At 42.1% G+C, this 25744-nt stretch overlaps 1 protein-coding gene across 2 annotated transcripts in view; it reads left to right on the top strand.

The window, feature by feature from the left end:
* Positions 1–956: 956 nt before the first annotated feature.
* The window catches only part of nova1 (NOVA alternative splicing regulator 1), a 38756-nt gene continuing 13968 nt past the window's right edge, over positions 957–25744 (top strand). Inside the window, exons 1-2 of one of the 2 annotated variants that reach the window (XM_066659964.1) lie at positions 957–1280; positions 21304–21447. In XM_066659964.1, the coding sequence (XP_066516061.1) occupies positions 1148–1280; positions 21304–21447 (277 nt within the window). In that variant the 5' untranslated portion in view covers positions 957–1147. Of the gene's footprint in view, positions 1281–8106; positions 8538–21303; positions 21448–25744 lie in introns of those variants that run through there. The other variant, XM_066659965.1, reaches the window with a different exon arrangement.

Here is a 25744-nt window from a genome sequence, read left to right as displayed (position 1 = left end):
TTTTACCATGATATTTTTAGTGGATTAATTGGCTGACTTAATTAATATTATCTATTTAATTTTATTTGATCAATGAATTGATTAATTTCTTAATTAATTAATTAATTAAGAAATTATATTTGTATATATAACATATATTCCGTATATATATATATATATATATATATATATATATACACTGAATATATTTGTTATATATACTTTAATGTATTTTAATATGTTGTTCGTGTCCATTTATATATATTCGTGTCCAGATATATATATATATATATATCTTAATTCTAAAGGGATTCTTTTATTCAAACATGTTTTGAACTGTCAAAAACTTGAACGAAGTTGGTAAAACTCAGTTTAGCCAATCACAGTGCAGAAGCTGCGGTATGTCAGCCAATCACAGCGCAGAAGGGCGGGGCTAATTAGGAAATAGGCGGAAAGAAAAGGCAGCACTCGAGATGCCGGTGAACGGTTGCTACGGCAACAAGCGATTTCACTTTAGACCAAAACAATCTCCTCTCTTTCTTTCCCTTTCTGCCTCATCTTTTTCATCTCTACTCTTTTCTCTCTATCTCTTTCCCGCCCCTCTTCCCCTTCTCTCTTCTCCCCTTTCTCTCTATCCTTTTCTCTCTCTTTACGATCACTCTCTTCCTCTCCCCCTGTGCGGACATAAATCTTATAACAGTGGAAAGAGTTCATGGCAAAAGATGAGTAAGTGAAAGTGTGAGAGTGAATGCATATGGAAGAGTGAAACAGAAGTGGTTGAAAATGTAGGTAAGTTAAAGAACTGTCTGTGAAAGAGTGAGTGAAAATAAATGAGTGTAAGACTGATTGAAAGTGTACACTTTCACTCGGGAGGAGGGAGGGGGGGGGTGGCGTGCGTATGTGTGTGAGCGAGAGAGAGAGAGAGAGAGAGAGAGAGAGAGAGAGAGGTGCACGCTGGTGCACTCTCGGTTGATTTTGGCGCCTTGTGGAAACCGGGGAGGATAGGAGGAGAAGAGTGTAGCGGATCAGTGGAGTGGAGTAGAGTGGAGGAGCGCGGACGGTGGTGGTAAACGTGAATCATCCAGTGTCTTCGGCTCGTTTCTGTGGTTGTTCCCCGTGTTTGAGACGCTCCGCCCGGGGGAGTTTATGCCCGCGGGTCGGCTAGAGGATGATCGCCGGAGGGCAGCTTCAGCACAACGGGCTGCAGCCGCTCGCCGAGCCGGAGAGCCTCGACTCCCGCAAGAGAGCGTCCGAGAGTCCGGCCGAGGCTTCGGGGAGCAACAAGAGAACCAACACTGGGGGTAAGAGGACCCGGAGACATGGAGGGGTGGATATGAGTTAGATGTGGGGTAGCACAGGATTGCTGTGTTAGATTCGGGAACATTTGAGGCACCTAGAGGGCAGACTGGGGTTCGATTCCCAAACCAGGCAACCACAACTATACCACACTGTACTTGGGCAGGACTCCTAATTTTCAAAATGATATTTTCTCTAGATACGAGCGTTTGGCAAGTGTTGGCTAGGGACTAGTTTCATTCCTTCTTGGTTACAACTGGCTAGTTATAAAAATAGTTCTTTCAGTGTCAATACAATATTTAGCCTTGTTTGCTTGGGGGTATTATAAATTAAAATACATATCCTGAGTGAGATATATGGTCAACAACGTGGCTGAGCATTTCCATTTTGAAATTGCAGCATTCCAAACCCACTCTCAAAAACAGATTCAGACAAACCGAGTTTCTGACATCACACACCTACGGAACCAATCCGATCAACTCATAGGGCAGGGCTTTCACAATGCAGGCAGTTGATGCAATGGTGGGCAGACATAGAGCCAGGGAATAATTGAATAATCACAGATCGGCGCATAATGAATAAAGGTGAAAATATAGTTACATTTAAGAAATTTAAGTTATGGTTATATTTGTAAATATAATGAAGAAGTTGGTTAAATTGAGAACAGAGAAGAAAAATAACAGAGCTCTTCTCCTTGCTCCTCACTACAGTGTGCTTGGATAAGGGTGAACAGCAAACAGCCCCTTGTCATTTAAAGGAACAGGCGCTGAAATTGGCCATTCTGAAAAGGGCTGTTTAGACAGGGGGAGAGTGCTGCTGGGATATTTGATCCTTGTGGTGTTTTAAGGAAAGCAGGTCACAAACGGTTCATTAAGACATGAGTAGGGCTCTGCAATATTGTATTGTGTGCAATAATATCGTAATATTAAACGATAAAAAAAACTATCATGATATTCTGACTTGTTTACATAATGACGTCATGCAGTTACATAATATGGCGTACATTAATTATGTGAGTCATTTAGGCACAGCGACAGGTATGGTGGAAATTTGCTCCAAAAGACAGGTGACTTCAGTTGTGTGGAGGTGGTTTGGATATTAAATATAAATATTCTAAATATTTTTTATACATTGTCAGATTTTTGGTAAGTTACGGTTGTTTACAAAATAAGCAGAGGCTTACACATTTATTTGTTATTTCTTCTGAATATTTGTAATTGTTACATTTGTACTAAAATAAAGTGTAATTAAATATTATTTAAATAAGAAATTAAAAATATTATTAATTCAATATAATTCATATTAATATAACATTTATTTTGTTGCAACAGTGTGTTATTGAAACTAATAAAATTTTCTTCTGTGTTTTGTGATATCGCCAAGAATATTGGTATCGGTCAAGAAATCCTTGAAAACCCAACTCTTCCGAGAGTATCTCTTGCACTGAAAGTCTTTCTTTAATGCACTTATTACTTCCTGAAATATCGTGATATTATTTTAGCACCATATCGCCCACCCCTAGTGCTGAGTAACACTGAGAATCTCCACAATGCAGAAGGGAATTAGAGGGTCGTGCTTAACCCTGTCAACGACAAATGATCAGTACAGAACGTAAAGTGCAGTCTGTGTGATTTGCTAGCTCTGTCAGATTGTTTAGTGGGAACGGTCTGAAATAGGATGGGAGCTTTCCAGAAATATCGAGTGTCTGTCTTTTTAATTGTTTACGACTCTGTGTGTATGCTTCTTTTTAACGTCTTTTTAAGACAAGACAACTGAACTAAACAATGCAATCAAGACAAGCTGTGAGACGTCCTTTGTTTTAGTAACAAAAGGAAAGGAAATAATGGAAAGAAAACATTCAGAAAGAACAAAAGCTATTAAGAACCAGACAGAAATCAGAATATTCTGCAGAGACAGAGACCTGGGTTAGTTGTAGTAGCTGTGAGCTGATTGTAGATGCTCTGGGGGTGGTTGTAGAAGCCCTGGGGGTAGTTGTAGCAGCTGTAGCATGGTTATAGAAGCCATGGGGTGGTTGTACAAGCTGTGAGGGGGTTGTAGTACCTATGGGGTTGGTTGTTCCCTGTGATTCTGGGTGGGCTCTTGACCCACCGGGGCCCTCAACAGGATGAATCAGTTAGATGAATTAATGAATCTTTAATGACAGTAAACAATCCGCAGCACTTTTCTGGCGCACAGTTCCATGCAAACTTCATCAAAGCACCAAAATCAGAGCATCTAAACCCCGGCTTCCTCTGTCTGCTGTGACCCTGTCTTCCCTCGGGCCTGCAGCGACAGTGGTGGGGGTCAGCAGGGGTCCGAGTGTGTCGGCCAGCTTTGTGTGCATTGGGCTAAATTGGGCGTAAAATGAATGGAGCGCTTCACGGCTCTCAGCAGCCGCAAAAGTGAGGCCTATTCAGATGCAGTAATAGACCCCTATGGAAACAAAAGCTTTAATTCTCTCTGTGTGAACTGAGGCCAGCAGCCAATCAGAAACACTGTGTAGGGGCCTTTTAAAGCCCGGCTGACTGAAAACTGCCGGGAAGGACTGGGAGGATGTGGGAGGGTGTTTTAAACACTTAAAGTGATTTCTTTTTAGTTTGAAGTGCCGCTGGGCTGGCGGATAGAAACATTAACGTCAGTCTCTCAGCCGAGTCAGAGACGAGTTTTACTCTTCTTACACATCACTCGGAAACTGGAGCTTTCATTTCGCTTTAGTTTTAACTTAAAGCAACAGTCTGAGGATTTAAAATTTGATCTGAAATCTCTATCAGGCTAATCTGACACTCGATTAATAATAAGCTTAATATTTATAGCATCTTTCACACTCGGGATTAGCTCAGCATGTCTCCATAGACTATAACAGATGAGCCCGGGCAGCTGATTAGAACCGAAAAGCGCTGGAGTATTACAGTTGGAGCCAGTAGGCAGCTGTTTGGTTTATATGAGTTTTACTGTGTCAAAGAGACTCAGATTGGACCTGCTTTCCCAGGACAGCGCTGCTCTTTCCTGCAACAGTTGTTTCTCTCCTGGAGAAGTGTGACGCCTCTTAGCGATTAGTGTGTATTACATGTTATTAACTTGTTTCCAACAACTAGTTTTGGTAACAGAACATATTGTGCTTGGTCTAAAGCAGAGGTGTCTGTGTTTAAAAAGTAAGTTGCAAATTAGTTTAAAAAAATCACTTTATTCAGATCTCATTAATTATTTCTTATTATTATTCTTTCATATTCCACAAAGTCAAAATCTGATCTAATGTAATGCAATAATATTAAATATCAATTTAAAAAAATGAACTACTACTTTGGGTTCAGATTGCATTTTATTTATGCTGAAATATGTATTAAATGTCGGCTAAATCTCACTTTCTCACCCCCCCCCCCCTTCGTCTTTTCTTCTCTCTCTCTCTCTCTCTCTCTCTCTCTCTCTCTCTCTCTATCTCTCTCTCTCTCTCTCTCTCTTTCTCTCTCAATTCAATTCAGTTCAATTCAAGGTGCTTTTTGGCTTTTAAGTTTAATTAAATTTGTAATGTGAAAGCCTGGGTTTCTTCTTTGAGAAGAAAATAAACATCCAAATGTACACATTTGTAATTAAATATTTCCAAAAGGTAACATATTAGAATCTTGGAAACGAACAGTAACATTTAACACAAGTAACACTGGCCTGGAACCTCAGCCTTTCCAAAAAAAAACAAATTCTCTTTCTCACACACACACACACACACACACACACACACACACACACACTCAGAGAGCTCCTCTCTTACCTTGTTTAATGCATCTGTTTCTCTCTTAAAAAGTTGTTGAAACTGGAGAATGGTGGTGTTTTATTGTTTAAGCCCAAAGGAGCGTTTATTTTCTCCATTAAAGATGTGGTGTCTGTGCTTTTGTTCGATGTTAAAGCTCCCCTCTGAAACCCAAAAATCATCAAAAGTACACTGACATGATTAATCACAGAACATAACAAAATCTGAGTGATTAACAAAACAAAAGTTTTACGCCACTATTATACATTTATTATATATACATTTTTTTAAAGGCCTCAGTTTAGAGAATAACAAAAATGCAATTCATTTTTAATCAATTGACGGACAGAAAAAAACACTATACATTTTAAAACACTATTTAAAAAAAAAACTTAAATAGTAGCCAATTTAGAAAGTAGCAAATACATTAAAAAGGTCCAAATAAAGTTTGTATATTTTTATGTCCAAGAAATACATTTATATTTAGAACCCTCTGTATCTGTTTAATTCCTTAAATAGACTGTTATTAAAGTGCCTTTAAGACTGATTTATGTAAATGTAATCTTTTAAAATGCGCTCCTTATAGCTTCGTGGTGAAAGAGTGGGGGTTGACCACTAGGAGCAGAAAAGTGGGGAGTTCATGTAAAGGACGTCATAAAACCTTTTTTTATGAGAGCTTATGGGAGTTTCTACTGGGTTAGTCTTGCAGTGTACTTCGCAGATCAGAGACACTGTGGTACTTTGAGAAATTTAACTCATGATTTCAGGAAAATAAGGTTTTAAAAGTTTCTGATTAATTTTGAAATGATAGTTTTGCAGATCAGTGCTTAGAACACTATGGGATTTGAAATAGATTTTAGGGCTTTATGAAATTCACCACCGAGTTAGAGAAAGTGTAGTGTGTTAGGTTAAAAGTTTTTGGTGTGTGTGTGTGTGTCTCTCTGTGTGTGTATTGAAAAAAACAGCCCCTGCTGAGGAGAGAGTGCAGCTGTATCTGAGTGTCATTGTAGCAACATCTCTCCGGCGTCTGAGAGAAGAATGTGGCTGAGGAGAAAGACACACACACACACTCAGAGAGCTGTGATACCACCCGTGGATATCATTGTTTGACGCCAAGAAGCTTTTGAATGAGACAATACAAAGCCCACACAGTGTGTAAGAGAGGGGAGAGTTATAGACGTCTCTGTGCTGACATCTCTGATATAGTTTATAGGGGATATATTATTAAAAAAAATAATAAAAATTATTCAATACATGTACACATTAATGTGTGGATCTGGAGCCCACAATCACTGGGAAACAACACCACCCAGTCAGTTTTTTATGTGCTGCCAGTAAATTCAGGCAACATTGGATTAAAAGAGCTGTTCAGATTCTGCTCCGCTACTGACGTCAGCTGCAGAGACTTTAGAATTCCTCCGCCCCCTCGTCAAAATCCTTCCAATCACAGTGCTGGACCCGTGTTTATTTGAGAGAGCAAAAAAAATAAACACAATGAGCGTGGAGAAATAAAAGCACTGAATAAAAACAGTGAAAATGAGAACGGAGAAGAAAGAGAACCAAATGAAAACAGCTAAAAACTCACTTCTCACTTCTGTGCACTTAGTTTGGGGTGAATAGCGAATGGCTCATTATCACTTAAAGAAACAGGCACTGAAAGTGGCCGTTCTAAACAGGGCTGTTTAGACGGGGAGAACGCTGCTGTGAGGCTTGTTGGGTTTTGACCAAAGCAGGTCACAGACATTTCATTAAGAACCAGAACTGTGTTCCCTTGGGGAAAAGGGGGAGAATACATCCCTTTAAGTCAATTGAACAGTATTAATGACTTAAGGGTTGCTTACACCATGATGTTAGTAATCACAGTGGTTGCAGTTAATGAATTGTTGATGAAGACCTGTTTTGTCTGACTGAATCGGAGCCGGGAAAAGGCTGAAGGCAAAAAATAATCTCAGAGGCCACTCGTGCCACAAGCGTTGCATTTTTATGGAGACTGAAATGTGAAATGTAAAATATTGTGGCTGGGGGCCACAATATACTAGCCCTGCTGTATATGAGAATGTGTGTGTGTGTGTGTGTGTGTGTGTGTGTTAGAGAGAAGGACACAGGTGCCCTTGCAGTGTATGGTGACGTGAGTAGACTGTGAATGGGGCAGGTGGCGGGGAGGGGAGGGGCTCATGGTTTCTAGAATGTCCAGTCCGTGCTCTGAACGTGATTGGCTTGCCTGAGCATTCTAGCACATCCTGCCTTGCCTCTCTCTGAGTCTCTCTCACACACACACAATGCGCAACACACACACACACTCTCTTTCACACAGAGCCGTATAGACAATTTGTAGCTGCGAGATGAAAAATGGTACTATGCAAATGGAGCAGTGACCGTGGGGGTTAGACACGATGCCCCTCCCCCTTGAAAAGCACCACACATTCACATATTGGTTCTTGGATGCGCGTAGGATTTATAGGCGCTCGTTTAAACCGGACGGTCACTCTGCGGCAAACCTTCCCTTCAATTTTCACATCTTCCTCTTTCACTTTCCCGTCTCTCGGCCTCTTGTATCTTTAACCCCCCCACCCCCCCCAACCAACACCACCACCACCACACCACTTTCATTCTCAGGGTCTCTCCCTTTCTTTCCTTTCCACCCCCTCCCTCTCTCCATCCCTCCCTCTCTTGCTCACTCTCTCACCCTCTGTCTCTCTCTCTGTCTTTTCCCTTTGTGTCTTCCATCCCTCTTTCCCTCTTTCTCCATCCGCGTTTTCCAACATGGCTGTCCATGGCGCCCCTCCACCCCTTTTCCTCGCTCGCTGCACCTCCTTTCCTCTTCGCGCAAGGTCACTCCCTCGATTTTTCTCTACCTCTGCAACCTTCCCCGCCATCGTTCCACCTTTCCGTCTTTCGCCCGAACGTGTGTGGGGCGCTATGTCTTTTGCCGTGCTGCGTCAAATAGGGTGGTGAAGTAGTAGAAGAAGAAGAAAGCCCATGTGTGTATTTGTGTGTGTGTGTGTGTGTGTGCGTGTGTGTGTGTGTGACGTTGGGGAGGGGTGCAGGGTGATTGGACACGCTAGGTGCCTCTCTGTACAATGCTGCAGAGCGCTGGAGTTGTCCATGAATATGGATGAGAGAGAGCGGAGAGGGTGATGCAGTAGGAAGATTCCCCCCTTCAGTCCTCCAACGCTTGAACAATACACAGCCTCTCAGCCTCCAACACACACGCACTGACACAAACACACACACACACGTAGACGCACACACGTACAGCAGCTGCATAAAGATCTCACACAATCAGAGAGAGAACGAGAAAGAGACGGGGTGCTCTGTGGGGATGGAGAGACGGACTCTCTGACGTTGTCCCCCCGTATCTCTGAGACTAACCCGGATAAAGAGGGGAGGAAACGAGCGTTGACCGTCCAAATTCTTCGACGCAGAACGCTCTTCTCCATGCCCATACAGCCGCCGGCTGCTTCGCGCCTCGCGTTCATGGCCGTCTGAGCTGATTCGGACCACAAGCTCGCCACAATGGGTGAGATATCCAGCTCCCCTTTTGTTGACTTGTTGAATGCGGTGCGTCCGGATGAGGTTTTTTTGTGTGCGTTTCATCTTTTTCTTTCATCGCCATCCATCGGCGTCCATTCATTCATTCCATGACTCAGAGTTGCTTGTTTGTCCTTGCCGAGCGTCCAGGACAGGCCCCCCTCTTTTTCACATGGGTGCGTATTGGTGAGTGTGTGTGTATATTGGGGTCCCTACAATGCAATCCCTCTTGATGACCCACCCCCCTTCATGTGCTTGCACAAAACTCCCTTGACACTTTGAGTGTGTGCATATATATATATATATATATATATATATATATATATATATATATATATAATGAGTATGAGTTTGTGTGGGTGAGAGTGTGTGTGACTAACAGATATGGTTTGGCTTCAGTCTCCTAGTCTCCGCCTGCATTCGTGGCTGTGTTAGTTTGGTTCCCTAGCGGATCGCAGCAACAGATTGTCATATTTACTCTGGAGCAGGATGCAGAAAAACCTGTTACTCATGCCGCGGCTTCTCCTCGCACCTCCCCTCTCATTATCCACACGCGGCACAGTGCCGCAAGCAGGAGGGGGAAGATGGCTCACCACATTCTCCTATGCCTCTCTGGTACCAGCTCTCAAACACAGTGCGATTTTGGTGGCTTTACGTCCACAGGTAACTAACATGAAGCCACTTACCATCCCCGGGACCCTGCACACCAAGAAGGTGCCATGAAGAATGTGAATGCGTCTGTAGGAGAAGGAGACATAACGGGAGAAGAAAGCCTGATGCCAATCAAAACTTGTCCACAATCAGATCAGAATTGTTCTCATGATCTCTGAGCCAGGTCTTTACTGTGGTGCCATGACCCCATGAGGAAACAGGCATTCCGGAAGGGGGGCGTGAACTCACGGTGGATGGAGGAGGGGAAATCTTCTGCACGCCAAGGTCAAACGCTTGTCTGGAAAAGGCGGTCGCTGTGCCTTGTGTTCTACCTATGGTATGAGGTTCACGCTATTGTTGGTGGTCATGAGATGCAGGCACACTTGAGACATGCATTTGGTGATGAAGTGCGTGGCAAGATGCCGGCACATGAGACATGGAGTTGTGGCGCATCATATGCTGCCTTTTGGAAGGTTGGTGTGAAGTCACATTTTGCGGGTACAGTCAAGTCATAACCCTGGCTCTAATGTGATGCGCTGAAATGTTAGGGATATGTGCCTTTTATGTGCGTGACGCATTTCACACAATGATTATGGCACATTTGGTGGTTACACGGGTGACATGTCCATGGCGGTTTGGTGGGTCACGTGATGGACAATGTCACTGTGTGGCTGACATATGTTCTTATGAAACATGGAGTCATGGTTCCCCCAGTTGATCCATTCTTCAGTGATCACAAGAACGAATACTGCCTTCATTTTGATGGTGGTCAAGCTTCAATTGGTATTCATTTTCCTCCTGTCTTCTTCTTTTATCATATTAGCACACATCCTCGATCCCACAGCCTGGCCGAGATCTACTCAAACCTCTGACGTGCTTCCGAAGTCACGTCCGCTCTCCCCTGTCCACTGCCTACTCCCTTATTAGCAGTGTAACCCTTTAGAAATGACTGATATTATGTAGATCTTTTGGAACACTCAGAACCTCTAAATGTCTTAGAATGACCTTCTAGGTCCCTTGGAAGCAGCGGATCTCTGCGATGGACTTCCGTCTCCTCATCCGTCTGCCGATTGCCCCTTTAACAAAGTCCGCATTGATGAAGCTCACCCTCACATCCTCTCCTTTAACAGCTCTCTCATTGAGAAGATTGGGATCGGCCCTCTGTGTGTTGCTGCAGCTCAGTGTGTGAATCAGAGTCGTATCATTAGATGTCAGTCAGGCAGCAGTGTGAGGCGAAGAGGGAGGGAGGGAGGGAGGGAGGGAGAGTGATGCCGGAGCGATGATGTAATGCATATCCCACTGCGCACCTGGGCTGCTGCAGAGGACAGGTACGAGCCTCCATCACCATCTCCAGCTTACCTGCTACCAAGGCCATTCTGCTTGGCCGGAACATCTTCCCTGTCCTTCCCTCAAACTCGAGGAAGATTAAGAACATGGTTATGCAGCTCGGTCTTGTGCCGGAAAATTGCCTCTCGGCGGCCAGCATTTGCATTGATTATTTAATGAACTATTTTCTCAAGAGGGCAAAGAACAGAGCGAAAAAGAGAGAGAGAAATGAACAAAAGAACGTCAGCATTGCAGATAGTGCTTCTCGGATTTAAATTAAAGGGGGAAGAAAGGCAGTTCAGTTGAGCCTTAATGAACAGCTCATGTTCAAATCTCCGTGTTTGGAAAACAGAGAGAGTGTTTTCTATATGCGATTCTGGAAATTTCTTTTGCCATTTAAATTCTGCTTGAGTACCAGCAGCGTCTGCACAGCTGCGCCTGAGAAACACAGGTTGATTCTCTTTCAGTCCTTTCTTCCCTCCAATCACCCGCTTGCGTTCAAGCAAGCTGCTGTTTTCTCTAAGTTGGATTGATCTCGCCTTGATCAGCCCTCCCACTCGGAAGTCGATTAAGCGCGCCCGGCCTGGCTGCGTCCATCCTTAGGTGGTGTCAATTAAGTTTGTCTAGATTTTCCAGATGGCTCTGGTGTTGATTAGATTTGTCTAGATAGGGCCGGTCGCTCTGATATCGATTTGAGTTGCCTTCCAGGGAGAGGGAAGGAGAAGGACTCGCTCAAATGACCCCCTCAGAGGATAAAGGCTGCATTCGCGGCTCTCGGCTATGCAGAGCTCATCTAAGCGATGGGAAGGGTGCTATTTAGGGGACTTGGTTGTGGTTTGGAATGCATCCAACCCGTCTCTTTTTAAAGACTTTACCACTCTGAGAGGTAATCAGAGTGGCTTCGAGATAGTAATAAACTCCTTCTGCCCATGACTATCACCATCATCACCACCCACATTCACACAGTGGCCTTTCTCGCCTGGTCAGTACTCTTTTACATGTTTGCAGAGAAACTTGTACAAAGGTTACAGCAAATAAAACCACTGTTTATGTTTTCATATGCACATGATGAACATATGCATTCCAACAGATTGCACCACACAATCGGAAGTGCTGTGGATCCAGTTTTCACAGCGGACTGAAAATACTTATCACAGTATTGCAACTGTGAATAACTTAGAATAGTTTGCTCAGTTAGCAGTGACTAAAATAATCATTAGTTGCAGCCCAACTTCATTCACAGGTTTGTGCATGATAGTTCCTTCACTTTATGACCACAGGTAACTAGTGCAGCCTGAGTGATGAAAATATTCAAATAAGTGACCTATTTTTTATAAGTTAATGAATATAAGTAACAGTGCTTTTTTAAATTTTATTTATTTATTTATTTTATTCAGTTGTGACTATAGACAACATGTGCAGCTAATTAGGCAAGAGCTAAGTCAAATTGATTGTTTATCCTGGGTGTCCAGTTTACTAGAGAGAGCAACAGGAGTGTGAAAGGGAGGGAGAATAACGTGGGAGTGAGGACAGCGTTAGTCTTTTCACTAGGGAGAGCGGGAGGGACTCAAGAGTGAGGACAGTGTGGCTGGTTCAGAGAGAGAGAGGGAGGGACATGAGAGTGAGGACAGCATGGTTGGTTCATTAGAGAGTGTGAGGGTGAGGACAGGGCCTGCTCCAAAATAAGGAAAGCTGATGAAGAAACCAAGCTGAAAAACTGAATGAGACTTGTTTAATTTTTCATATTTTGATTCTGTCTTGTCCAGGACCAGTGTTTGGAACCACTGTTTCAATACGACTAGTATAGGAATCCCTGTATTACCTTCAAATATCCCAGCGATCTCCTGACCCAAACTGTCGACCAGAACATCAGGAGAGCTGTAATTACACTGGAAACGTCTGTACAAGTCATGAAGTGTGAAAGAGCTGCTAATGGTGTAGATTGCCTTAAACTCAAAATACAGACACAGTTGGTGCATGGTTCGTTAGAGAAACCGAATGGCATCATAAACTCCTCGCTCTCGCTCAGTGTGAGCCGCCCGACAGGTTTAGTGCGGTGGAGATGAAGGAGAGCTGAGCTGTTTAGTGATTTCTTTCCGAAGAGAAGCACTCTTCGGTCCCCAGGTAGACCTGGGAGAGACCTGGGTAATTGGGCTTTAAATTCTGCCCGAACATGACTGTGACCGAGGAACACTCTTAACAAACATGAACATAATCCAAAAAGACTTTGTACCAACTATTCGTCTCAAATCTGTCTTTGCCCAGCACTTTGTCACAGAGTTTTCCTTCGAGAACCTTAAATGAAATGGAAGTTATGGGGCAGCCATGGTGTTAAGGTTAGAGAGGGCTTTGATCTGGAAGGTCACTGGCTCACTGTCATCTCCCTCAACATTCACGGCTATTTGAGCAAGCCACCTAAAAGCTGTGTGTTTGTGTGTGTGCTCGCTGTCCCTAGTGCATTAGTGAGTGTGTGCGACAGGAACCCAACAAATTTCTCTCTGACCCTGAATAAGACCGAACCGTCCAAGCATTGGAGGTGGACTGAGAAACCTGACCTTTCTGATCCAGACTTATTTATTTATCTATTACACTTCTATATATGCTTTACAATCAACACTCAACATTCAATCCACACACCCACTGGTGAGAAGCGGCAGCCAAACGCACACAGCGCACTTGACCAACCCTTCACAAGAACAGCCAGCTGCCATTGTCTCTGGACAGATGTTTTAAATTTAAACTCTCTGCCTATTCTCTGGTGCTCAAGCTGTGTGCTGGTCAGACAGGTTCTTATCATTTTCTTCTGACCAGCATCAGATAAACGGCAAATCAGAGATGTTGTGTTAAGATTTCTTCAAATGTGAAAGGTGAGAAAAAAAGGGTTGCTGTCTATGGCAGAGACCATACAGTCCCCACTCAATTGATGGACACTTTTATTTGGAAGTAAGGGTGATTGGCAGGGTCTCCCAAATCTAACTTTCTCTACTTCTCCTTTTTCCTCTTTCTCTCTCTCTCTCTCTCTCTGCAAATATTTTAAAAATATTTCTGTCTCTTTCTCCATTTGTGCCTCTCCCTCTCTCTCATTCTGTGTCAGTAGTTTTCTTTTACCACTTTCTTCTTTCACCTTTTTTTGAATCTGTCTTTCCCTCTCTCCATTGGCATCTCTCTCTCTCTCTCTCTCTCTCTCTCTCTCTCTCTCTCTCTCTCTCTGCAGTAGTAGGGGGTCAGTTGCAGTAGATTGAGGGCAGGCGAATGTGTGGAACTCATCTTATCTCTCAGATTTATTACAGGCACTTTAACCAGAGTAAAGATTCTGTACACGTCCCTCTCTCTCTCTTTCTCTCTCCCTCTCCCTCTTTCACACCCACCCACCCACACACACACACACACAGACACACACACCTGTAGCTGACTCTCAGCACTTCTCATAATACACAGAAACAGGCCTGCCTCTTGCATCTCACTCACAGATTAGGAACACTTGAGCTCTCCGCGGCAGACCGAGTGGAAGCAGTCTTCTCCGCTCTTCAGAAGGTGCAACTCTTCACGCGCTTTGTTTTGAGAGAAAGAAGCTTTGGACAAACACAGCGGAAGCAGCAGAACACTCCGTACACAAAACCAGGGGTGTGTTCGCACAGGCAAACAGGCTTTTGTTTGCAAATTTTCCCAGAGAAATGCTGGATTGTTTTTACTGTTGGCTTTAGGAAGAAAGGCGAGTGGTCCGAGGGTCTGGGAGCTGCAGGTGTTTCATTTATTTTCTCACTGGGGCCTCTCGCAAGCAACAAAAATCTGAAAAACAAGCGGGCAGGAAAATTTGTTTTTTGAGTAATTTTTTCGTAATACTGGAGTCAAACTGACACAATATATTGCAACTATAGAATTATTACATTGTTTTACACCTTACATCTTACTGTATGTACACTGCATTTTCATCGTGATTTGTAGATTTAAATACATAAACTGGGCTGAACGGAGTTTCTCAAAGATCTTTGCAAATCTTGTGTGAAGTGAGAATTACATTAAAAGCTCTCCCAGTTTAGAGGGTCCTAATATGGCAGAGATGGTCTTTAATCTGCAAATCTGTTGGGAAACTGGGGCCAGAACTGGCCGCTCAGTTCTCTTCTGTGTCCACTTCAGGGACTAGTCTTAAGCCTTTATTTCCCTGTTATTGATTTTCTAGCAGTTCTTCAGGGTCTTTTATTAAATGATCATTGCATGTTATGAATTATTCAGTGTTAAAGGATCCAGATGCTGTTGGTGATTTGTGATTAATTGTTTTTATCTCAGAATCACAACTTGAAAGAGTGAGATATTAATTACATCACACTTTATTTAAGTGAGGAAGTGTGTGTGTGTGTGTGTGTGTGTGTGCGTGAGAGAGAAAGAGAGAGAGAGAGAGAGAGAGAGAGAGAGAGAGAGAGAGAAAGAAAGAGACCTCTTGGGGAACATTTGTCTGTGTGTGGTTACTCCTCTCACTGAGTTTGTGTGTGTGTGTGTTTGCATTATGTATGTGTGTAGTGTATATTGTCTTTTATGTGATTGTGTGTGTGTGTTGTCTTTCTGTGTGTGTGAGAGAGAGTGTGTGTCTAACTGTTGGCTGGATCCTCCAGAACAAATCTGAGGCTTTAGCTCCATACGCTGCAGCTCTAGCCGAACTCAGTCAATTACACATGGGCCCACAGCCTCATGTGCACACACACACACACACATAGAGCTACAATTCACTAGTAATCAGCGCTGACAGGGGCAGTTTGTTCATTAGGGCGATGGGGAGATGCACCACCAAAAGTGAAAGGAAGAAATTATATTTTTCATTCTACTACAGTAAACATCCATGGCTCTGTATTAACCAAGCTCTGCCAGAGGGTTTGTCCCGCTTCTTAGTATCACAATCCAATCAGTGTTAGGTTGGTTCCATACAGTCCCGCCTCTTTTTCTGGCAATTTCAAGATGGTAGAAAACTGCCCCAGACTCCTCAAATAAAAGCTCATGTTAAGGCTCTTTTTTTTCGAGCGGCACAGCGTTCAGTACCTTCTCAGTGGGTTCTGGGAGGGCTCACCCCAACATTCTTTCGTCATATACAAGGCGAGGCTTGTTCCAAATGGCCCCATGCTCTATTCCCTACATTGCTTACTATGTAGTGAAGTATGCAGTGAATAGGGCCACTAAGCGCTGAGATTTTACTCCAGAAGTAAAACAAACTGAAGGTAACAAATCCACTGCGTCAGTTTCTGAATCCAATCTTTTTTTTGATCAGGAACATCACTGGGTCTCTGTCTGCTCTCTGCGCCTGGGGAAAATCACTTGGGTTTAAATTATTTAGAATTAAATCTCCAAATCTTTTACATTTTGTTTGTAGTCTGATTAAAATCTTCTACCCCTGGTTTATTACTTCAGTGAGCACAGAACCAAGAAGAACCCAGACTTTTATTCTTTTAAGAAAAATAATCCTGAGCTTTGCTTTTAAATTTATGTGTAATTGTTTTAATAATAAAGAAATATAGGGTTTATACCAGAGAGAATACACTACAATTTGTGCCTCCACGCTGTGAAAATAATTGAGCAGATCCGCTTCAGGGAACACAATGATAATTCTACCTTTTACATTTTTATTCTGGGCTTAGCAAAATATATCATTATACATTTATAAATAAAAAATATGTAAATAATTTATTAAATGTGCCTTAAAATTTTTTGCATTTAATGCGTACATGAAGTTATATATTAAACTGAATAGTAATCAGTATATTTAAATGCATATTAAGTTCTATATTAAACTGTTTATAGAGTAAAATGAAAATGTTAGAAACTGAAAAATAGTTCATCTTTATAATTTAAGAGTTTCTGTTAATCTGACAGCATGATGATGTATCAGTACAGTAATATTTAAAGCTACATTAAGGAACAGTTAAAATATCATTTTAATTTAAATATAATTAATGTTGCAACATTTTTGACCAATTTTATGATTTAATTTTGATTATTTTCTATAATAACATTAGGCCCAGACCTGATTTTATAACCAAGACCAAGGATTTCAGGCACTAATTCTGAGCACTGAATGTTGGGTGTCATGCGGTCAATTAGTTGTGGTTGTGGTCATGTCTGCAATATTCAGTTGTCTCTATAACTGCTATAACTCTGTTATAGAAGGTAAATGACCCCCATTTAAACATGTTAAGATGTTGTTGATGACGCAGCCTAGAATTAAAACAGCTCAGTGATCTGAAAACTGCACCCTTTCAAACCGCGATTTTGACATAAACGTCTTTCCATTCTAAATATAATTATAAATAATAATCTATAAATAAATGACTCTGTTATCTGTTTAGATGCTGTAATCTCTGCTTAAACCGAAAGCGAAAGGAACATGTGAAGCAATGCAGCAGCTCTTTCATCTCTGCTGCCCTCAAATCCTTCTGATCTGAATCAAATGAATTATGCGTAAGAGGTTTCCATCACATTCCCTTTTATGAAACATGTAGCGACCTGTGGGGAATCTCACTTGTTGCTAAAAGGCGTTGTGACTATTTCAGGCTCTTATTGAGATTTGTTTATTTCTCCGTTTGTGGCCGTTGCTGTCCAGTGGGATATATGTGCGTGAACAAACAGATCAGACTCTCAGCAGTCCTCCAGTGGTACAAGAGTGAAGAAGAAACACGTAATCTGTACATTAAAGAGGATATATTAAAATTTATGTATTGTTCGGTGCATGTGCACATTAATGTCTGGATCTGGAGCCCACCAATTCACACAAGGTGAAACAAGGCCACGCAGTTTTCTGTGTACTGCCTAAGTCAGACAACATGAGAAAAAACGAGCTGTTCTGATTCAGCTCCACTTCTGATGTCAAGTGCAGAGACCCACATTTATGTGAGAGCACATAGTCAAGCGAAAGTGCCTAAACACTAGAGCTTCTGCTCCTCGCTCCTCACTGTTGTGCACTCAGGTCGGGCGTTCTGAACAGGGCTGTTTAGACAGGGGGAGAATGCTGCTGTGGGACTTGGGAGGTTTTGACCAAAGCAGGTAATAGACGTTTCATTAAGAAGTAGAACTGTGTTCCACTGTGGAGAAGAGGAGAGAAATATCACCCCTTAGAAGTAAATGTAAAGAAATGTTAATCTAATACCTTTAATTCTTTGTTAGCCAGCTCACTCATATTTGAATCTTTTCAAGTTCATACTTCAAAACACACCTTATCCCATATATTACACACTGAGAGGAGAAGCCACCTCCAGAGATACCATTTGTGAAGCACTGAAAGATTGTGTAGCGCTGTTTATATCAATATCAAAAGTTTAAAATCAGGCAGTTTTTAAATCACTGAGCTGCAGGTTTAATTTCACTCTATCAACAACAATAGCACCTTAACGGGTTTTAAATGGGGGTCAGTTAGGTTCTATAAAGGTGTTGGACCAATCAGAGGTGGCTGGACACCTGGTGCTAGGCGCTCAGAGCTCAGAATTACAGATGGATCTTACTGTTTCTGATTATAAAAAAAACTAATTGTGATTTAAATCACTTTTCCAAAATTGCAGTTAGAGATTCAGCCAGACTGCGTATTCAGTCATGTTCATTTTATCACTGAATCAAAGTGGAAGTGTGAAATGTGATACAGAAAACATGTTCTTCATTATTTATGAAAATGGAATTGTGTAAAATATTTTGTACTTAATGTACTAACGTTTTAAAAATAGAGTAAATCTGTAAGAAAAACATATTTAATTCTAGAAGCAGAACCTGCAGAAGTTCTCACGCCGATCCATTACTAGTTTTTGTCCTGTGTGTGTTTCCAGTAGGTGTCTGTGTCCGAGGCCGAGGGGTGTGTGTGTGTGTGTGTGTGTAGGACGCAGTGTCGCTGTGATGGTGCGGATAAATTTAGCCTCTGCCAGCCCAAAGCAGGTCACTCTCCTCTGCAAGAGAAAATAAAAGTGGGACAGTGTAAGAATCATCAGGAACGAGAGAGAGAGAGAGAGAGAGAGAGAGAGAGAGAGAGAGAGAGAGAGAGGGAGGGAGTACAAAAAAAGGACAAGACTATGGAGTCTGAGGTCATTCTCCATTAACTTCTTAAACTCTGAGGGTCAGTCTGTGGACCCCCGCTTCAGTTCCTCACTCTCCTGACCACACAGGTGTCGTTCACTGTAGTTCCTGAGATGTTTTTCAGAGTTGTAGACATGAATTAGTTTAGTGTCAATAGTTGGTTGCATTTTCTGCTGCTCAGAATTTAAGGAATCCCAACCCACATTCAGTGATGTTGAGGTCTGGGCTCTGGGACGGTCAGTTCACAGTACTGAGAACATCAGCAGCATATTTTGCTTGTTCTTCTTTTGTTTCCATTTTATCTTCCATTTCAGACCCACACTGTCTTCTCACAGTGGGAGGGATGTACACAGACAGGTGTGGCCAGCTGTGTTCTGATCTGAAGTGAGAGTGGAAATTGTTCTGTCTCTCACCTAGAAAAACTTTATACTACAATGAGGCACCAGATCTTGCACGGTGGTTAAGAGTCCCACCTCTGTACCTTTTGTTTGTGCCCAAAATTTCTTCTCCATTTATCAGATGCCTTGGGAGTGGGGTGAGCACATGCTTCCTCTGAGACTCATGAAACAAGACGATTCAGTCAGTTTTTTGAGGACTGAGTCTAAAACATAGCAAAAGCCATTCTGATTTTGCTCCGCTTCTGTGAACTTTTTCAAGTCTTTCCAATCACAGTGTTGCACCTGCGTTTATGTGAGAGCACAAAGACAAGGTTAAGTTCAACAAAAAAGACACAACGAGCAGGAAGAATAAGAGAACTGAGTAAACACTGAGAAAATGATAACGGAACAGAAAGAGAACCAAGCGAAGACGGCTCCTTGCTCCTCACTGCTGTTCATTCAAGGACAGGGTGAACAGCGAGCGGCTCATTATCATTTAAAGAAACAGGCACTGAAAGCGGCCGTTCTGAACAGGGCTGTTTAGACTGGTGGAGAACACTGCTGTGGAGAAGGGATAGAATATGTCCCTCTTAAGGACATACCTGAGTATGAAGGGTTCTGTCAGGCTCCGTGTGCTGGCTGCTCTGTGGCTGAAGCCTGTGGAGAGCTGTGGACTGTTACATAACCTTACTACAACATTCCCAGATAAGAGTCACACACACACACAAACCCCTTCAGGTCAAGTCATGCCACCTCACACCAGGCTGATGTAAATTTTAACACACAGCAAGGTCTTACATCGCAGCTCTGCTACCTGGCCCACAGTACTCAACGCCAAAGTTAATGCCTGTGTGAATCAAGAGAACGCCGTTCCCCTGCTGTTTGAATGGCCTCTGAAGGACAGCTTTGTAATCTGGGGACAGTTGGGGGCAGCTATGGCCTGAAGGTCAGAGGAGTGATCCTGGAAAATGGAACTCACTGGGGCTAGTGCACCATTTTGTGTGTGTTTGTTTGTTCACTGCCACAGATGAGTAAAATGTGGAGAAACAGTTTTGTGGTAATGCAGTGCAATGATGATAAAAGCATGTTTCATTTCATTTCATTTTCATTTCCTTGGCCTTCATACACTACACAAGGTTTGTGGACATTGGCTGGATCACAAACACCACTCCAGCTCATCCCGGAGGGTACAGAATGACGCTCTATTTCAACAGACAAACAGACAAACACCACTCTACGCGTGGGTTGCTGTTTCAGAGTGTCCAATTTCATTTCATGCTTTTCTATGTAGATTATAGAACAATTGTGTCAGCAAAAGGAGCATCTTAAAGTAGCTGAATTCACTCATTAGGAGTGTACACACACTTTCAGACATAGTTTGGAAGTGAACCCTCTCAAGGACGTTATATTCAAGGTGCAGTTCCCTCCACACCTCGTTTGTTGAAGAAGAAGCGGAGATGTTATATTATGATTGTTATTCGACTGAACACTGAAAAACATTACTTTATTTTGTACGTGCAAAAATAAATAAATAAATAAATAAAAAAAATATATATATAAGTAACGTAATAATTATCAGTTATATCTCTGGATGTACACACTTTAATGATTTAAAGTACATTCATAGTCTTATTTCAGTGAAGGTTACTGTTGTTTTGCTGTTACCTGTGAGCTCATAGATACATGTATAATATACATTATAAATTACATACTGTACCTATAACTTTACATATAATGTTATACATAAGAAAGCATACATTTAATGCATTTATGCATTATTAAACTGATGATGTCCCTACACTTCTAGCTTGTGTTTGCAATTTGCTTTTTTTTTTTTGTTTTGTTTAAAAAAGAAATTGTGTTCATATATTGTACTAAAAATACAAATATGTTAATGTCATACAATACTATTAATGTATTTCTGAGTTTTAAAACTTCTCTGTGATCTGTGGCTTCCGCAACAACCCCCCAACCCCAAAAAAACTAATTTAATTTCTAATGCTAACCCACGAAAGTGAAACTGTGATTGGGAAAGTCTCCATGTGGAAAGGAGAACTGTATCAGGGATATTTTCCTCAGATAGTCTTTTGATGATTTACGTCACTCCTCTCTCTTCTCCGAACAACACATTCCAGAGTGTAGAGATGGAGAAGAGAAACAGATCGTTATTCCTCCGTACTTTATTCCAGGGCTGTAAATCAGAACAGAGCAGGAATGGGTTCAAATCCACTGACGGTTTTATGATTTTGCTGAAGCCATAGTGAGTTTATGTTTATCTTAATGTGATATAGAAATGAAGACTGATTTTTCTTTAATATTCTATTTATTTCTGTGTGTGTGTGTGTGTGTGTGTGTGTGTAGAAGAGGGTGAGTACTTCCTGAAAGTGCTGATCCCCAGCTATGCAGCAGGTTCGATTATCGGTAAAGGAGGACAGACCATCGTCCAGCTACAGAAAGAGACCGGCGCCACCATTAAACTGTCCAAATCTAAAGACTTCTACCCAGGTAACACCATGTCTTTTTTTACTGATGTATTTTTCATTTAATTTTAAACATCAGCTGATTTTACATTGTTTGAACATTTCTGAGACGAATGAACCAGTAGGGATCAGAGACAGCACCATGTTGCTTTTGTTTCCTGATAACAACATTGATATTGAAACCTGAGGACATTTAAATACTACAAAGCTTTAACGTGTGTTTAGACTGTGGGAGGAAACCTAGAGAGACACAGGGAGAACACACATGCGCTGACATGCACCAACTTTAATATTTGAAAGCAATTCATGCCAAAAAGGAAAACGCAAAAATAGCAGAACATATGTGCGGTATGTTTTTTTTTTTACAGATTTATGTTCTTTGAAAAATTCAACACCTGGAAAACAAAAGCCGTTTTGGCAGGTTCACAGAACGCAGACTAAAGACAGTTTAATAAATAAAGAGCAGAGCATCTCTGTGAAATCTGGAGCTTGGACAGAGTGCAGGGTCCAGCTCCAGACAGCTGCAGTTAAACTGCGCAAGCGACTGTGCTTAACTAAATGTGGTTAGGTGCGTTTGTGTGAAGCTGCTTCATGAAATAAATACAGTGTGATGTGTGCTAAAGTGGATTTAGAACTGGTTCTCAAACATCCTCTTTAAAAGTGACTTGGATTTAATGGAACTGTAAAATAAAGTATGATTCTGTTTAGAGGTGCTTTACTGGTTTAACCCTTTGGGGTCTAAGGAGTTTAACCCTCTGGCATCTACATCTTTGATGTGGTTTTTAAATACTAAGTTTATGCTAACATGATGCTACAATATCCAGCACATGTTGAACTCACTTAAATTATATTAATAAAGATAATGAAGATAAATGAACTTGATCTTGGTCAAGATGTGAAAATGCAGTTAGTAAATGGTAAATGGGCCTTTTACAGTTAAGACGTAACATCTCTTTTACTTCAGGTGTGTTTTGGTGGGATTTTGTCATGTGTTAGCATGTTATGTGTATGTGGCTAGTCAGTGTTGACGAGCTAGCTAGCTACTCTGACCTCCAGTTTCCTTTTTGACTCATTTAGAAATCTGACACTTTCACACCCAAATCCTCATTCTGGATACGAGATCAGATTTGCCCCAAGAGACGCGTCTGACTCCGGCTGTTTTAATGAGCATTCCTCGCTCGGTTGAAGCTGTGATCATTTTCTGGTAAAACTGCTCAAAAGGTTTAGTTGCTAGATTTGATTTCACAGTGTGCATAACATCATCACACTCAGGGAAGGACCAGCAGAGAACAAGCGAGTGTGTGTGAGAGAGAGAGATGGGGTGAAGCGGAGTGAAATGTATTTGTGATGATTGCTGCAAAGTGTGGAACTGAATAGCTGTGTTTTCATTCAGTGCCTTAATCACATATGCAGGCTTGTGCACACACACAGTCTTGTACCTGTGCATTGTGGGGACATTCACAATGGGGATACCATTTGTGGGAACTTGCGATTAACATTTCCAGATGTTCTATTATATTAACATTAACTCACAAACCTTAACCTTAAAATGTAATGATTTACATTGTGGAGGGTGTATACGGGTCCCCACAATGTGTTATGTCCCTGGTATACACACACACACACACACTATATATATATATTTTTTAATGTGCACCCGTTACTGACACACAGCTCATATAATCTCCATAGCAAAGTAAAATTAAACGCAGATGCTCTGGAGCAACTGCACATGAGCCTAAAGCTAATGACAGAGCTCCATTCAGTACCTTTAAGACGAGCTGCAGTGGTGTTTGTGATAGCGAATTAATCATTAATCCATCAGCACCTGACCTCACTGATGTTCTCATGGTTGAAAACCATCAAATTCTCACAGAAATGTTCCGACATCTAGGGTCCAGCCTTTCCAGTAGAGTGTTACTGCAGTGAATGGTCACTTTCAGATATTCACTGCTACTAAACATTTATGGCGCTTTTCCACTGCATAGAACCTACACGACTCTGCACTGATCTTTTGCTTTGCCACTGGCCAAATCTGGTGCCTGGTCCCTGGAAATTCACCATGAAATTCAGAGCTCATTCAAATCCAGCACAAACTCACTGCTTGTAAAATCTCTTAAATTACAGCAGCTTTCACATTTATTTTTATCGGATTCACAACAGCAGCTCATAACTTTAGCTGTTTTGAAGGGGTTTATATGCTCCTTGGGTCGGTGGCCAACGACAATTTCCAGTGAAAGTCGAACGTGCAACAAGTAAAACTGATCTGTGAGAACTGAGCCGTGTTCGGTCCAAAAAACAAAAACAACACATGAATACATAATGAGTAAACAGAGCCTAACTTTTGCGCTGCCGTTGTTGTGTTTTTTGAAAAGCCAGCGATTCCTGTTAGAGACAGGATTTTGCCACGTCACCAGGTCCATTTTGCGGAGGAGCCCTACCAGTGGAAAAGCTTTAAATGTGCCGAGCCGAGCCGTGTAGATTAGAGATGGACACATGCAGTGGAATGGTATAGGATGGCATGGTCATCACTACAGTTACACACACAGAGGCTGCTTCTACCTGTAGTTTTCAATTAAATAGTTATAATTTATACTGCGTGTGACCAGAGAAGGATGGTGCACTCTGAGTTCCCCCTGAGGTTTCTTCCTGCCATTGTTGCCTTTGGCTGCTCACCTGTGGTTATTCATTTAGATTTAGTTTTAATTCTCAACGTCTGTAAATCTCATTTAATACACTATCCGGTTGTAAAAGGCGCTATACAAATAAATTTGACTTGACTTGCCTTCCTCACTGACCTGTGGTTTGGTACTGGTCAGTTCAGTAATAAAAATGAGAAAACAATGCAGGAGATTTTTGGGGGGAGTCATTTGTCTTGAAGCTGCTGAGAGCTCAGCATGTGAAACTCCTCTGGATCACAGGGCACCTATAAAAAGAAGCCTCTCTAATCTCAGGCTTTACTCCTGCTCCTGTGTCACACACATACACACAGAGTGTAACCAGTTTGTAAAATGCCCTTGTTTCTACATTCAATGTCTATACTCTCAGCTTCAGTGACCATACAGAAACACTTTGTTAGTTCCTCTTCACCCTGTTCCTCAATGCTCAGGACACCCAAAGCGTTAGTGTGTGTTGTGTGCGCTGGTATGAGTGGATCAGACACAGCAGTGCTGCTGGAGTTGTAAACCCTGTGTGTACTCACTGTGCACTCTGTTAGCCACGCTTACCGCTTTGGTCCACTTTGTGGATGTAAAGTCAGAGACTGTAGCCCATCTGTCGCTGGGCAGTTTGGGTTGGTCTTCCTCTAGTCACACTGAGGGGTTTAAAAACTCCAGCAAGCACGGCTGTATCTGATCCACTTGTACCATCACAACACACTAACACATCACCACCATGTCAGTGTAACTGCAGCATTGGAAATGATCCACCACCCAAAGCATACCTGCTCTATGGGGGCCCTCTGGGGTTCTGACCATTGAAGAATAGGCTGAAAGGGGTCTAGCAAAGTATGTAGAACAACAAAAATGAACAACAGCCTGCGATTGAAGCTGAGAGAAAATACAGTGTGTGTAAAAACAAGGAGACACACATTTCCTGCTCTCTCTTTAGTGCTTTGTGTGTGCGTATGTTTGTGTCTTTCAGTGATTGATCTAGACTAGATGTCCACACACATCATACCCACTGAGCACCCACTGTCTGAGCATGAATGAAGGAGTGTGTGGGTGTTTTAGAGGGATTTTCCTGCACACACATATGCACATAAAAGTACAACAGAAATATGAGACCCCTCTCCACTTTACTCAGACAGACTGGCGATGAAACTGAAAAGACTATTTTTACCTTGCAGTGCGCACACACACACACACACACACACTCGTTAGTGAGCAGATTTTTAAATAACTAATATTGAAATAGTGGGAGTTTCTCTCTCTCTCTCTTTCTCTCTCTCTCTCATACACACACACTCACACACAGTGTGAGTGGCATGGTTTGAATAAGAACAGGTGTTTATGAAACAGATGTGTGATACCCAATCTGGTGAGAAAAGATGACATCACAACAAATGAACACATACACACACAGTGTTTCCCTCTCTCTCTCTCTCTCTCTCTCACACACACGCACACGCACACACACACACACAGCCAAGATTCAGCACTGTTGCCCAGAAACAAACAAACCAGTACCAACCAGCTGCTTTTTCCCCTCTCTCATTCACTCCATTTATATCCCTCCATCTCTCTCCCCCTCTCCATTTCTAATGCTCTCACTCCATCTCAACCTCTGTGTGTCTCTAACTCTGTCTCCCACATTCTCTCTCT

The sequence above is a fragment of the Hoplias malabaricus genome, chromosome 2 (genome assembly GCF_029633855.1).
Source record: "Hoplias malabaricus isolate fHopMal1 chromosome 2, fHopMal1.hap1, whole genome shotgun sequence".
Lineage (NCBI taxonomy): Eukaryota > Metazoa > Chordata > Actinopteri > Characiformes > Erythrinidae > Hoplias > Hoplias malabaricus.
Note: the sequence above shows the minus strand (reverse complement) of the source record. Positions and strands in the feature narration are given on the sequence as shown.